At 50.1% G+C, this 13,293-nt stretch overlaps 1 protein-coding gene across 1 annotated transcript; it reads left to right on the forward strand.

Annotated features, from left to right (window-relative positions):
* The first annotated feature begins 4,954 nt into the window (after positions 1-4,954).
* CDX2 (caudal type homeobox 2) lies at positions 4,955-11,461 on the forward strand. The gene is made up of 3 exons (XM_054015436.1): positions 4,955-5,595; positions 9,027-9,172; positions 9,915-11,461. The coding sequence occupies exons 1-3, from the start codon at positions 5,100-5,102 to the stop codon at positions 10,113-10,115; spliced, it is 843 nt and encodes a 280-aa protein (XP_053871411.1). The 5' UTR covers positions 4,955-5,099; the 3' UTR covers positions 10,116-11,461.
* The last annotated feature ends 1,832 nt before the right edge of the window (positions 11,462-13,293 follow it).

A 13,293-nucleotide genomic window follows, 5' to 3' on the forward strand; every position in this document is an offset into this window, starting at 1 on the left:
ATGAACAACATGGCCAGGATTTGAGAAGGAAAACTTAATATTAAAATACATATAAATTGCCTTGCCCACCTTCATGTCTATTTGTTGTACCATGGTGTTGCTTTGGGGAGTCCAGAGGGGAAGTGTGTGTGTGTGGGGGGGGGGTCGTTCTGGATTGCATTTATTTCCAATGTGCAGGCATACAAACACTGTACAATCTGTAGGTGTATTACACGATTGTTAAAACCCGTTCCCGATTTGCCTCCCAACAAAGATAAATGCAATGCAGTGTAATGGTTGGATATAAGAAGAGATGTAAAAATACAAGTGACCCCTCCGATTATGTAGCTATGATACCGCACCATACCAATCGGGATGTCCCATAAATAGCAACCACGGGGCCCTCGTCACACCTGGGGTTTGTTTTCAGCGTGGAGCGCTCTCAGTCTGGGCTCGGGTGACTGGCACATCCCAGGTAACTCAAGCAAGATCACGCAACTGATTGTGCCTCATTTCTGCACTGGAATGATGTTGATTAAAGCCCGGTACAAGCTAACATGAGAGGCCGGGTTTGAGCGGCCCCTGGCAGCCAGGGATCCTTTATTTCGCCCTCGGTGTTTTCAGATATCGATCAAATAAAATCAGACGGGACCAAATCGCTCGGGACGTTAGAGAGACTCGGGTGTGTTTGATTAACTCTTTTCCACTGGCAAAGTGTCCACCTCGGGGTAAGGGAAGAGACACAGGGAAAAGCAGAAGGGTGACGGGGGAAAGTAGCAGGTGCGGGCCCGATCCGGAAAGGTGTTGCAGAGAGTCCTGGGAGATGGGGGAGATCACCGCGCAGGACTGAGGGTCGCCTGCTGTCCCCCCTCCCCCCGTGCCATTGCACCCCCGGGAGTGCTCGTGAGAGACCACATTCAGCCCTGCACTGATTTACACCAGGGCTGAATTTGGCCCAAGCTGTGTAACCGGATTTAGCTACAGAAATCTTTTCCGTCCCTTTGTCTCCGGTTTCATTTTTGGCATCGGGCTATTGTGGCTCCATTCGCTGTGCAGCATCTCCATTAAGAACCCCAGTTCGCGCAAGAGGGGTAGTGGTTCAAATGGATCGGTAACACGTTTGCGCCCGACTGAGGCCACATGGTCCAGTGAGCCGAGAAGACCTTGGGTCCCGAGGCAAGATGGGACACGGACTCCCTGTCACCTTGAGGCACTAACTTGACTTCTTTGTACCTTGGTCAAACCTGCTGCAGGACCTGGCAAATGCAGGATTTTTAACGAGAACGGACCTGAGCCTGCAAACCCTCATTCGTTCGCGTAATCCCTACTCACGCAAGTAGCCCCCATAAAGTCAAGGGGGCTGCTAGCCTCAGAAGGAGTCCCTTGCCTTGGCAAGGATTGAATACCAGTTTGCAGCTATTCCGATGCAATGCAACCATTAATAAAACCATAAACCCAAAATAGCTACAATGTGCCCATTGACTGCTGTTCGTGCCCGGTATATTACTTCTCGCAGAGTTCTGGGTACCCCCCCCCTTCCTGTTCCTCCGCCCTATACATTGTCGCGTTATTGACCCGTTCACGCAATAGACGATTCTGTCTTGGTGGATGATGGGTCCCTAACTATTGCGATTGACGGGCCAGTCCTCTGGAGCTGTTGAATGCTGTTGTTGGCGGCGATGTGCGGATTAAAGGAATAGCTCAGAGGCCTCACCCTGGATTTTATTCTGAGAGGCAAACGCAAGATAAAATAACCCCCCACAAAAATGCCTTTGAATAACCTGGCTATGAAATTCCCCCAAGAAATTGGAAAGGTTTCCATTTACCCCGCACTCGCCTTGTCTGGCTAACAGCTGTTCGCCCCCTAAACCCAGCTGCTGGCTGGATTCAGCACATCGATCCCTCCTAACTAGACCATATCTTTGATTGTACTGATTAAAGTCATACCCTGGGCTTATTTTAAGCGTCACGGTGTGTGCGTTTTCCCTTAGACCTTCCCAAGCTGGGAGGAGGCTACGAGGTTTTATCACCCTGTCCCATCCTCAGTGGCTTTGTATGACCTGTCCCGCTTTATAGCACCACAGGCGCTACAGCCAGTATTCCCCTACCCTCCTGAGCGGGTGTGCAGATCGCTCCCTTACCCTCCACCGGCTGCGCACAGTTCTACCAGCCCCTGTCCCCCAAACACCAAAGCCGAGGCACAAACTGGATCCAAAGTATCTGTACTCCAGGGAAGCGCGTGTTGTCGGTGCTTTGGGGGAAGAAATCTGCTTCCCATGTAGACCGCGTGCGTTCCCGCAGAGCTCGAGGGCCAGGGGCGGCTGTGCATTTTGGATCCAATATGTTCAGAGCTTTGTCAGTTTAATGACCCTGTTTTCGGTTTATTGCTTCATCAAATTCGCATACTCCTAGATGTGCTTTGTTAGTGCTTATCGGGAGAGGAGATTACGCTGAAGGATGCAGCCTTTTTCAGAGGTGTGTTTAAGCCTTTGGCATTAGGAGCGCTGGGCTTTTAAAGAATTCTCCATCCCCCTTTTCTATCTTTCATGTTGGCACTGTGTCATCAAACTGACACCAGGGAAACAAATCAGCCCCCGAGCCAGTGGATTTCGTGTGCTCAGCACGTTCATATTACAGCTGTACAATATTACAGCATAGAAAATACCAGCAGTATTTTAAACTGTGTATGTTACATGGACGGTTTCCACGTACAGTCTGTGTGCGTGCTAGGTACAGAAAATACATAGAGACTGCCTGGGGACAGAGTACAAATATGTCCACCAAGCAAGCTCGCTAATGAAGGGGATATATTCCAGCTAATAAAAAAGATCTCGAACAAGGTGTGCATCAGATCTGAACTCCTCTGTTCACAGTCCCTGGCGTCACTCCATCATTAAAGAAAATGATTAAAAATGAATCCAGTTGTTGAACAACTTTCTTGCGTGCTGAAGGAGGAAATTCCATGGAAAATAAAATTTGAGAGATAAAATGATCCAAACCTCTTCGTCAGAAACATTACGCTTCACCACACACTGCCAGGGCTTTAGTGACAAGCCTTTCTGATCGAGCTAGTCCTGAACAGTTACCACTGGCAAAAATAATTTCTATCATTAATAATGGGGTCCACCCTTCAGTTTTCATTGCTGAAATCCAGGGGAGTTTTGCCTGGATCCGGCCCATATTAACTAGAAATATTAAATGCGAATTGAATTTCTTTGCGCGGTCTGCATGACATGAAATTTCAAGGGATGGTTCGCATAATTCTCAGCACTGTGATATCGAGTTCTGATCATGAGGTGTTTCTGCAGCGATCACTGGATTCTCCCCTGGGGCCGCCAAGAATGACTGAAGGTGGCTTGTGAAGTGGATTTTGAGAAGGGTCAGTGCTGAGTTGTCAAACTTCTGTGAAACAGGGTGGAAAGGGAAAAGTTTCCATCTTATGCAGTTATCTCTGTGAGTAAAAGACTTCGTTGCTGTATATATAAAGAGATGCAAATATTCAGCATTTTCTGCATTGTTCCCGGTCAAGGTGACAAGTTAAAGCATAAAAGCACTGAATGGATGGCGCCTCTTCAAAGACCGAATTGTATATGAGATGTGTTGTGAGAAGAATGAAGAATTCTCGTAGCTAAGTAACGTTTTCATAGCTGCTTAGTAGGCGCTAGGAGTTTGATCGGGTTTGCAGGGCGCTTTAAAATGGCAGTTCACTGGGTGAAAAAATAAATCACCAAAATCACCAAATGCCCAAAACCATTCTCATGTTTATCCTCAAATCTATGGTGTCATTGCGAGGCACTACTTCGCTTGATTTTAGTTTCACTTGATCAAAAGGAATTAATCAAAATGAATGAAATAAATTAAATTCATCCACCGGTTTTCTAGAATCATAACTGAAATAGGGGTAACAAAAATGTAGCGAGAAGTTTGCGTTTAAGGCGTATTTCATAACAAACTCTCCCTCCATTACAATAATTTCTCTCCATTCAATCTAAACTATCAAATAGGGGCTAAAGGATAGAATATTTTAGATCAGCAGAGGGTTTTTTTTTTTTTTTTTTTTTTTTTGCCTTCACTGTTCGGCATTGATTATATTTCTTTCCCAACAATAATATCTAGCAATTAGATTAATATTTGTTAAGACAATTCTCTTGATTTTGTGCGACCTCTCTTTCTTGAGGCTATTCGGCGTGCGTATCCGAAAATTCACCGTTTCTATGATTCTGAAAACGTTTTCAGCAAAGTATATACAACACAGTAATATTATTATATATGAAGTAGAACTAAAACACGATATAGCAAAACGAAAAAGGAGCCACTTATCAACATTTAGGGAAAACAAAACTTGACTTGGTTGGTAAGAAATAAAGGAGATCCAAGTGCATTCCCTTTGGATTGAAAATTCTGTATACACACACACAGTCTTGTCGATTTCACTTTTCCTCTGGTCGTCATCCAGTAGTCTACGGAAAAGTTATTCTAAACTAACAGCTCTAAAAAGCGAAGTGTCTCTATCTATCTATCTATCTATCTATCTCCTTATACGTGCTGCCTTTATAACATTTAAAACAAAAGGAAAAACCTAAATAAGGGCTGTTCTGTAACGTGCTGCCTATAGATAGTCCATGATACAGGGTTCCCATATTCCCACCCTGGCTCTCAGAAGTCTCTCTCTCTTTTGCAAGTCTCTTCATTTAGTTCTTTGAACCTGTGATTGGAGGTTAAAGTGCACCAGGTTGCAATGGAAGGAGGAAGCTCTTAAACAATAAAGGCTTGAATATTTAGCTGTGATCAGGTCGCTGCCCTCTCCTTATCTTTTTAAATGCAAATCTTCTTTTAGGGGTAGTAGCTATATACCCAGCGCCTCTCCACGTCACCTGCCTTTGGTGTGTCTGTGCCATTACTAATAGAGCCTTGTAAACAATCGTTAATCATGTAAGTGCTGCCGGCCAATGGGTTCGGATCGCTAGTGGGAGAGAGACGGCTCTGCAGAGGCAACCAGGGGGACAGTCCCCCCGCTGCCCCCCCTCCGGACCAGAAGGGGAGCCCATCCCCAAGGAAGAGAAGAGCAGCTCCAGAGCCCCAAGCAGCATGTGGAGAGCTGCTGCCCGGCTCTCGCCATCATGTACGTGAGCTACCTATTGGATAAGGAGGTGCCCATGTACTCCAGCTCAGTGCGCCACTCGGGGGGGCTCAACCTGGCGGCGCAGAACTTTGTCAGCGCCCCGCAATACCCGGACTACGGAGGATACCATGTGGCCGCGGCCGGGGTGAACCTGGACAGCGCCCAGTCCCCGGGCCCCTCGTGGCCCTCTCCCTACGGCGCTCCGCTGCGGGATGACTGGAACGGCTACGGGCAGGGGGGCCCTGCCACTGCGGCAGGCAGCGCGGTGCACGGGCTGAACGGCGGCTCCCCCGCCGCGGCCCTGGCTTACAGCCCGGCTGACTATCACCACCACCACCACCACCACCCGGGCCCGCCGCCCCACGCCGCCTCCGGGGTCATGCAGCAGCTCAACCCGGGCGCCCCGGCCGCTGAACAGCTCTCCCCTGGCGGCCAGCGGCGGAATCTGTGCGAGTGGATGAGGAAGCCGACACAGCCCGCCCTGGGCGGCCAGGGTAAGCGGCGGAGCGCCGGGGGCCTGGGCGAGCAAAGGACTGGGGCCCCGGAGAACCCGGCAGAGCGCTGGGACCCAGAGCAAGCTGCCCACCAGGGCTCTGGACCGTAGCCCAGCTCGGGGGGTCCTGGACTGCAGCAGAGCCCTGCAGGCCTGGGTCTCTAGCTAGCCGCAAAGCGCTGGGGCCCTGCGCACCGGAGCTCTGCATGGGAGCCTAGCTCAGGGCAGTCTGGGAAGTAGCAGAGCTCGAGGAACCTCGTAACCAGCCTGGGCCTTGCTGGGACCCAGAGCCGCCCAGGAAACCGTAACTCTCCGGGGACTGCACCGCGCTGCGCACAGTTCGGGCTCAACGGTGGGGGCTGTGGAGGTTAACACAGGCAGTTGTTTCGCTAGTAATTTCTCGGCCTGACTGCTTTTCGGTTCCGGGAGTGGAGGGAACCTCCTCCAGGAAAACCCAGTAGGAAACAGGCCCAAACTTCCCAGTGGCAGGAGGGAAAGGGCCCCCCAGGCAGCTGAGTTCTCTTTCAGTTTGGAGCCACTGGCCCTAGCTCAGGGTCAGAGCAGCCTGGGTGTTACTAGAGAGATGTTTGTGCCCTACACGCGTGGAAGTGATTTGCAGGGATATTTGATAATGCCAAGAAGCTCACTCATTTTGGAGCCCGCCTCAGGCATGCGGGCCCAGGCCCCGGCATTTCACTGCAATAGCCTCACTTCCGATATATATATTTTTAAAGAAAATAAGGAAGCAGCAGCTCAAAAATGAGGCTCTTCCCCCAAAGGAAAAATTGTATTTCCCCTTCGATTGTTTTACATTTTTTTAATATGGAACAAAAATACTGAAGTGGGTAGAAAATTTCTTCAAATAACTGGTCGTATTATCGACAACACTTAAATTACAGATCCTTGTGGGGAGAGTTTGTAGAGTCACTTTGGGGCTTGGGACTCTTGTTACCGAGCTGCAGGTACAGATTGAAATGTGGACCTTTGCTTTCCCTTTGTGAGAAATTAGCTTAACATGAAAAACGTAGGCAGCAAAGACAGAGCCCTGCTGGGAGTGGGGTTGCGGTACGCTTTTAACGCACTGCGGGTTGGCAGACCGACCCCACAGAGCTTTGGAGCCCCTATTTCAAGGTGTCTTATGAATCGACGAGCCGTGGGACAGTCTTGGGGGGCGGGAGGGAGAGGGGCTTTTCCTAGTCGATCCAAGTTTCCAGCGGCCGGGAAAGCCTGTGTTGACCGATTTCCCGACGAGTTTAGTTTAATTTCATCCCAATGGAGTGCTTGCTGGCCCTCCCCGGGCTTCAGTCCGAGTAGCCCTGGTTATAGGCACTTAAAAGATTTTTATAACCAATTACAGCCATATAAATCATTGGCCGGTGTCGCTTTGCATTTGTTTCTGAGTCATTGGGCGCATACCTTTATTAACGTCTTGGTGAGCTTCAGGTCTTCACACCGACCTGCTGCTCCCTCGCTGGGAAATGGGCGAAGACGGTTCTGAGTCCTGGGGTTGTCAGGGTTCGGGCTGGCTCTGGAATTCCCATCCCATCGAGCTGGGACTGCAATGTATCCGGGGGGCAGGTTTCCTCCGGGAAGGAGAAACTGATCTGCGCGTCTTTTCCTCCTCGCCTTCGGGAGAGGGGCGCGGATCGGAAGGCGTTAAGGGTAGGGCGGGGTGTCTCAATCCCGATTTTGAAAGTTGCCCCCTTCCTCCCTGTCGTGGGGGAAAGAGAGGGGAGCTGCTGTAGATGGGCCTGAATGTCAGTTGAGAACGGTCCGTGATGTCCTGCACTAAGGTGCCAAGGAGGTGGCCAGGCGCCGTTCTCAGTTGTGATGTTAATGTCTCCCGGGTGCCTGCAGACTAGCCAGGAGCTCCTGTTCTCTGCAGACCCTCATCTGTCATGGGCCTTTAAACACATCTTGCTTTGATATACACCTTCCACGCTATTGTCCCTTTTACTGGCCGGAAAGAGGGTGGCAACTTTCGCAGTAAATAATGAATTCTGGCATTCCTCTCTCATCCCCCGGCTTCCCCAGACAACGTGGGGGGCGATTGGGGTTGACCATTTCCCCCAAAGCAAAGGGCATCGAGTCAGCGCACTACATGGGAAAGCAAACGACCAACTTTAATGTGAGGGAATCTGCAGGCCGCCCCAGTGCCCGTGGCCAGCAATCCAGGAATGGAAGCTGTCGAATTTTCCCACAATTCCGCCCTGTTCCCACCGTTTTCCTTTTGGAAAGGGTGGCTGGTCACTTGGGGGGATGTCTCCATTCAAATGCTGCCTTTGGAGCCAGTGTTTATGTTAATCTGCCCGGCCAGGGGATGAAAGCGCCTGCCGCCATTTGCTCAGTAGTGGTAATTCAAACAGAATGGGGCTGTTATTAAGGCATTGAGAAGGTCTTTCTTTGATAAGATCTCCTTGTCCGGCATTGTTTGCGATTGTGTTCCCCATTCAGCGGCTCTGGGGAGTTTTCTCTGATCAGACTTGTATCTTTGCAGGGCGCTTTTGTTGTGGTTTGCAGAGAGTTTACCTGAACAAAGTCAGCCTGCCGGGCATTACATACCTAGGGGCAGAACCTCCCGACTCTTCAGATCTTTCTGATGAACGAGAAAGCTGGGGATATAACCAGTTAAACAAGAAACAATCAGAAGCAAGGGAGATCAATTGATTTAGCAATGTACATACATGCTCCGCATTAAAAAAAAAATCAGATGCGTCAAACTTGGCATTTTTGAGCACTGATATTTTCTGCCTCCATTCCAGTGTCAGGCTTGTCGGTTCTCGTCTGCAAAAATAAATGAATCCGAGTAAAGGTGCGGGTTCAACATAACAATCGCAGATCGTCTGCACTTCCATCGTTTGCTGAGGGACATCAAAAATCGGGGGGGGGGGGGGGTGGATCAGAGCAATGCCCAAGACGTTTACTTGTGAGAATCTAAGAGTTCTTCTGCTGTAACAAATAACCCCAGACAACGCGTGCCTACATTAATCGGGGGTTATTACCATAAGGGATGAACGGGAACAGCGGCATTTCAGAACAATGTTCCTTGGAGAAATGTACAAAATTAAGGTACATTTCAAAAACATTGCCACCTGGGCTGCCTCGGGCCGGGGAATATCGTGCATGGGTTTGGTTCCTAATGACATTCGTGCAGTTTTTGCCTTTTTTCCTCACGGCCTGAAAAAAATGGGTTATTTGCAAATCTTCTTTCTCGAGCCCGGTCACGCGCTTTATTAAGTCCCCGCTTAGGGAAATGAAACCATTGACGGGGTCCCGATCCTGCCCTCCTTACCCATTGAAGGGGTTGGCCTGGGTGGGGAGTAGCCGAGCTCCAGCCCCAGATCCGACGAGGAGGAGACGGAAAGAATGGATCGGGGAAAAGGGTGGCAGTTAAATGTGCCTGATCAGTTGTCATGGATTTCTCCTCTTTAGTTAAAACCAGGACAAAAGATAAGTACCGCGTGGTGTACACGGACCACCAGCGGCTGGAACTGGAGAAGGAGTTTCATTACAGCCGGTATATAACAATCAGGAGGAAAGCAGAACTGGCTGCTACGCTGGGATTGTCAGAGAGACAGGTCTGTCCGTTGAGAGTTCCCTTCGCGTTATTTCTGAAGTACCCAAATGCTCTTTAGTCGCCCACCTCCCCATACCCCCATGCGCTTTGTCACGGTGCCACTGGCCCAAGAGATAATGCAAATATGGCCGTGGGATCGCGGGAATAGTAGCAGAATGGCTGGCACCAATCGGTGGGGAAGGCCTAGGAAGGGCGACAAATACCGAGGCGCTGTCTGCTCTTGCCAGGAGAATGGGTGTTTTCCTAGATCATGGGCTATGTGACCATGTTTGGAACTTCTCTCGTGTCTCCAGTACTGGTGTGTGCGAAAGAGACCCAGACCGACAGGCAGGAATGCCTGCTTTCCAAGCCGACAAACTCCCGAGTGGCACATGTGAGAGTGAGGTGTCCAGCCCACTCGTGCGCCTGTTAGCTCTCGGCGTGCTCTGAGCTGACGGCTGAGATATGCATGTTAGCCCCACCTTAGAAAGTCCTTGGCGTTAGCCTGCGTCAGGAGTTGGGGATCGGGTCCACTGCACTGTGAAAGGCTCTGCAGGAGAGTGCGCACGGCGGGACTCTGGCTTGCGTTACACGGGGCTATTCCCTGCGTGTTGCGGCAGAGCCGGGCGCAGATGGCTGGGCTGATTGCGGAGAAACCCCTACGGTGCCCTCTCCAGCTGCCCACCCTGCTCGCCTGGTCATTCTGGAGCCGCTCCGCTCTCTGATTTGACCATCTCTTTCTCTCGCTCTTGTATCCCCGCCAGGTAAAAATCTGGTTCCAGAACAGGCGAGCGAAAGAAAGAAAGATCAACAAGAAGAAATTGCAGCAATCTCAGCCCGGCGCGGTGCACAGCGGCTCGCAAGCGCTGAGCCCAGTCTCCTCCCTCCAGGGATCAACGGGTCCTGGCCCAGCTGGGGGCGTCCTGGGAGCCGCTGGGGTCTTAGCGCCATCAGTGACCCAGTGACCGCAGCCAGAGACTGAGTCGGGGGCGGGGGGGCTTCTGCCCTCCTCGGTGAACAGGAGCCCGACGTTCACAGAACCCACCGTGGAAAAGGTCACTGGTCACCCAATGAAATGGACAGAGCCCAGGCTTTTCCCTCCGTGCACTACAATGGCCGTATTGATCTTCCTCGACCACACTCCAGCCATTTGCTCTTTGTACAAAGTGTACAGTGTGTCTGTTTCCGTGTGCGGGGATATTCATGATCTTTTGTGTTTTTACACTGGCGTTTGCAATGCAGTAAATACCACTATAGCCGAGAGCTGAACCGAAATAGCCGGTCAGTTCTCCAGCTCGGAATCTCAGGGATCGGTGTGCAGGGTTTCATTACACAGGCTGGGCTAGCCACGGAAAATGTAAAGCACATTTGTCTTTCCCAACCATAAACCTTCAAAATGACCAGCTTGCCTTACAGCGCAGGGAAGGTAAGATAAGACACTGCTTAAATGTTCAGAAGGGAATTGCTTCGTGTTAGCCACCTGTAAAAGAACTCATAAATCTGGTGCTGATGGTCACCCGGCCCGGTTTATTAGCGTTCTGCACTGCAGAGAAATTTAGAGGCAAGCTCTCCAGCAGAAACTGCAACTAGCTACACTTGTAAGCGTGAGGATCCCTGCGTGTGTGATATTCTTACCAAGGGGGGTGGGATGAGAGAGTTGAGAAATGCACCCAGTGTAATGTTCTGTTGTTAAAATTATGCGATTTCTCTTCTCCCTAACCGAACAGCTTCATACACACAGGAGCCTTCCTGGTTTCCCAGGCTTTATCCAAGCTTTATTATAGGGTCGAAAATGAAAAGAAAGACCCCAGGGGTGCCTCTGAGCCGCAGGAAGGGTCAACAAACTGCCTGGAGCACAGACATTTGGGGGTTGGCACATTTCAATCTTTTTATTAAATGGGGTAGAAAGACCAAAATATGGATTCTTTTCCCAGATCTGGACGCAGATAACAGCCGGGAAAAAAAATCTCTGCAGTCTCTGGTCAAGCTTCAGTTTGCTTTTCACCGTTTTATTGTAGTATTACTCAACTCATTAGCCAACATCTGGAAAATTAGTCTTTGAAACACACACAGACCAAGTCTTTCCAACCAGGTCGGAAACTCCATGTACTCATTGCACCTGCCAGCGGATAGGGATAGCTAGCCAGTCTATACTCAGCGGGGCATTGGCAATATACTTTACCCGGGATTTGCAGTTAACAGTGTGGCTATGCGAGTGAAATTGATTTGACATTTCAGACCTGTTATTGCCCATGGTAACACATGAGCTCCTGCCCCAACAGCTTTGGCCAATAAACTTTGGCCAAAGACAGCATTGGTGAGGATTTGTTCATGGTGCAATTTTTATTCCATCATCCCTTCTGGGAATCTGGTCAATACCAATAGTCAAAGGGGGAAATAGTCTATTAAATCCTTCCTGCTATTTTTATTTATAACCTTTCTATGCTGGAGCAGTTTTAAATACACTGATTGCCCCGTGTAATTTTAGAAAGGCTATTAATAAAATGGGTGGGTTTTTTTGCAGGGGAGGGAGGCTCTTTTATTACCGATCTTGTTTTTAACCACTGTTGGGGCTACGGCAGACGTCTGCTAAAAACGGAGAGGTTGTATAAGTGTTTGTGTAGCTGCGGTGTGATTCCCCGCAGTGGGGGGTTGAAGATGTGTTAGAAATTAAGGGTCTTCCAAAGAGGGGAGTCTAATGCTGCATGCAGGCTCATGCCCGAAGACGGAGAAGCTGACTTCATGTGCCAAGCATGTGAAATCAACATGGGGCTTCCCCCTGGGCTCTGCCGTGGTTTTAAATCCCTAGTCTCTTTTGTTAGTTGCTTCCAATATAATTTGATGAGCAGAGGTTTGGTTTTTGGTTTTGGTTGTTTTTTTTGTTTTGTTTTTTTGTTTGTTGTCTCCGTTGCAGAATTCGTGTCCTGGTGTATTTTGAAAAGGCAGCATTCACCGAACTCTGGCGGCTGACAGTGTGCGCCCGCACAGATGTATACGAATGAATGTGTAGGAGTACTTGTGGCACCTTAGAGACTAACAAATTTATTAGAGCATAAGCTTTCGTGGGCTACAGCCCACTTCTTCGGATGCATATGGGCTGTAGTCCATGAAAGCTTATGCTCTAATAAATTTGTTAGTCTCTAAGGTGCCACAAGTACTCCTGTTCTTTTTGAGGATACAGACTAACACGGCTGCTACCCTGAATGAATGTGTGTGTGACTGAGCCAGGTGTGGGTTGCTGTTAGGTAGGATGCGGTTTTTATAAAGGTGCGTGCAGCATCTGCGGTATTTGAAGACCCCGCACGGTGGTTGGAATAGGGAGCTGGTCCTATCCATCGAAAACCTCATTTTATACCCATTAAAAGCGCAGCGCCAGGGACTAGCCGCTAGAAGACCCTGAAGCTGGGAGAGGGGAGTCAGTGGGGAGGTGTGTCTGATCGGATTCTCTTTGTGCTGTTAAAAGAAACAACCAGGGGGAAAGTCTGGCCCCTGTGCTGGCCTTGGGACGCTGTCAACCCGACAACACTGGATCATCCTGAGCAATCGGGACCGTCTCACCCCCAACACTAACCTCCCCCCCCCACTCCTGCAGCGCTTCTTCATCTCTGCGAGACAAGAGTTGTACCTGGGACTGCAGGATCCGGCCCCAATTTAAACCCAAGCCAGCCCTTCTCCCCCTGCCCCAGCCCGAGCCGGCAGCCCTCCCCAGCCTGGCTGGAGGATGCGGGCTGGGCTGGCCCGGAATGCCTGTGTCCAGCCCTCGCGGGGCGCGGGGGGAAATGACTCTGGCTCCGAGGCCACAGCCTTTGCAAGGTTGCCCTCTGGTGCTCCAGGGGCCGCGCCCGCACGCCATTGATCCTCGTGCTCTGCCGGGCTGGAGCTGGCGGCTCCTACTGCTGCCTCAGTTGCTATGCGTTGCTGTGAAACGCCTGTCAATAAACCGTGTTTGGATTGTGGAGCAGAGCGCAAGGTTTGTTTGCTTAGTGGTTAGAGGTTCAAAAGTCGGCATTGTCCTACTGCGAACGATCCCAAGTTCTTTCTCCCTCAGGAACACTGGCTGCAGGGGAGGGGGGAGGCATGTCAGTGTCTTGACTCTGGGCACATTTATTTGCTTCCCGGGATAATTAATGGCAGAGCAAGAAA

Source organism: Malaclemys terrapin, chromosome 1 (assembly GCF_027887155.1).
Source record: "Malaclemys terrapin pileata isolate rMalTer1 chromosome 1, rMalTer1.hap1, whole genome shotgun sequence".
Classification (NCBI taxonomy): domain Eukaryota; kingdom Metazoa; phylum Chordata; order Testudines; family Emydidae; genus Malaclemys; species Malaclemys terrapin.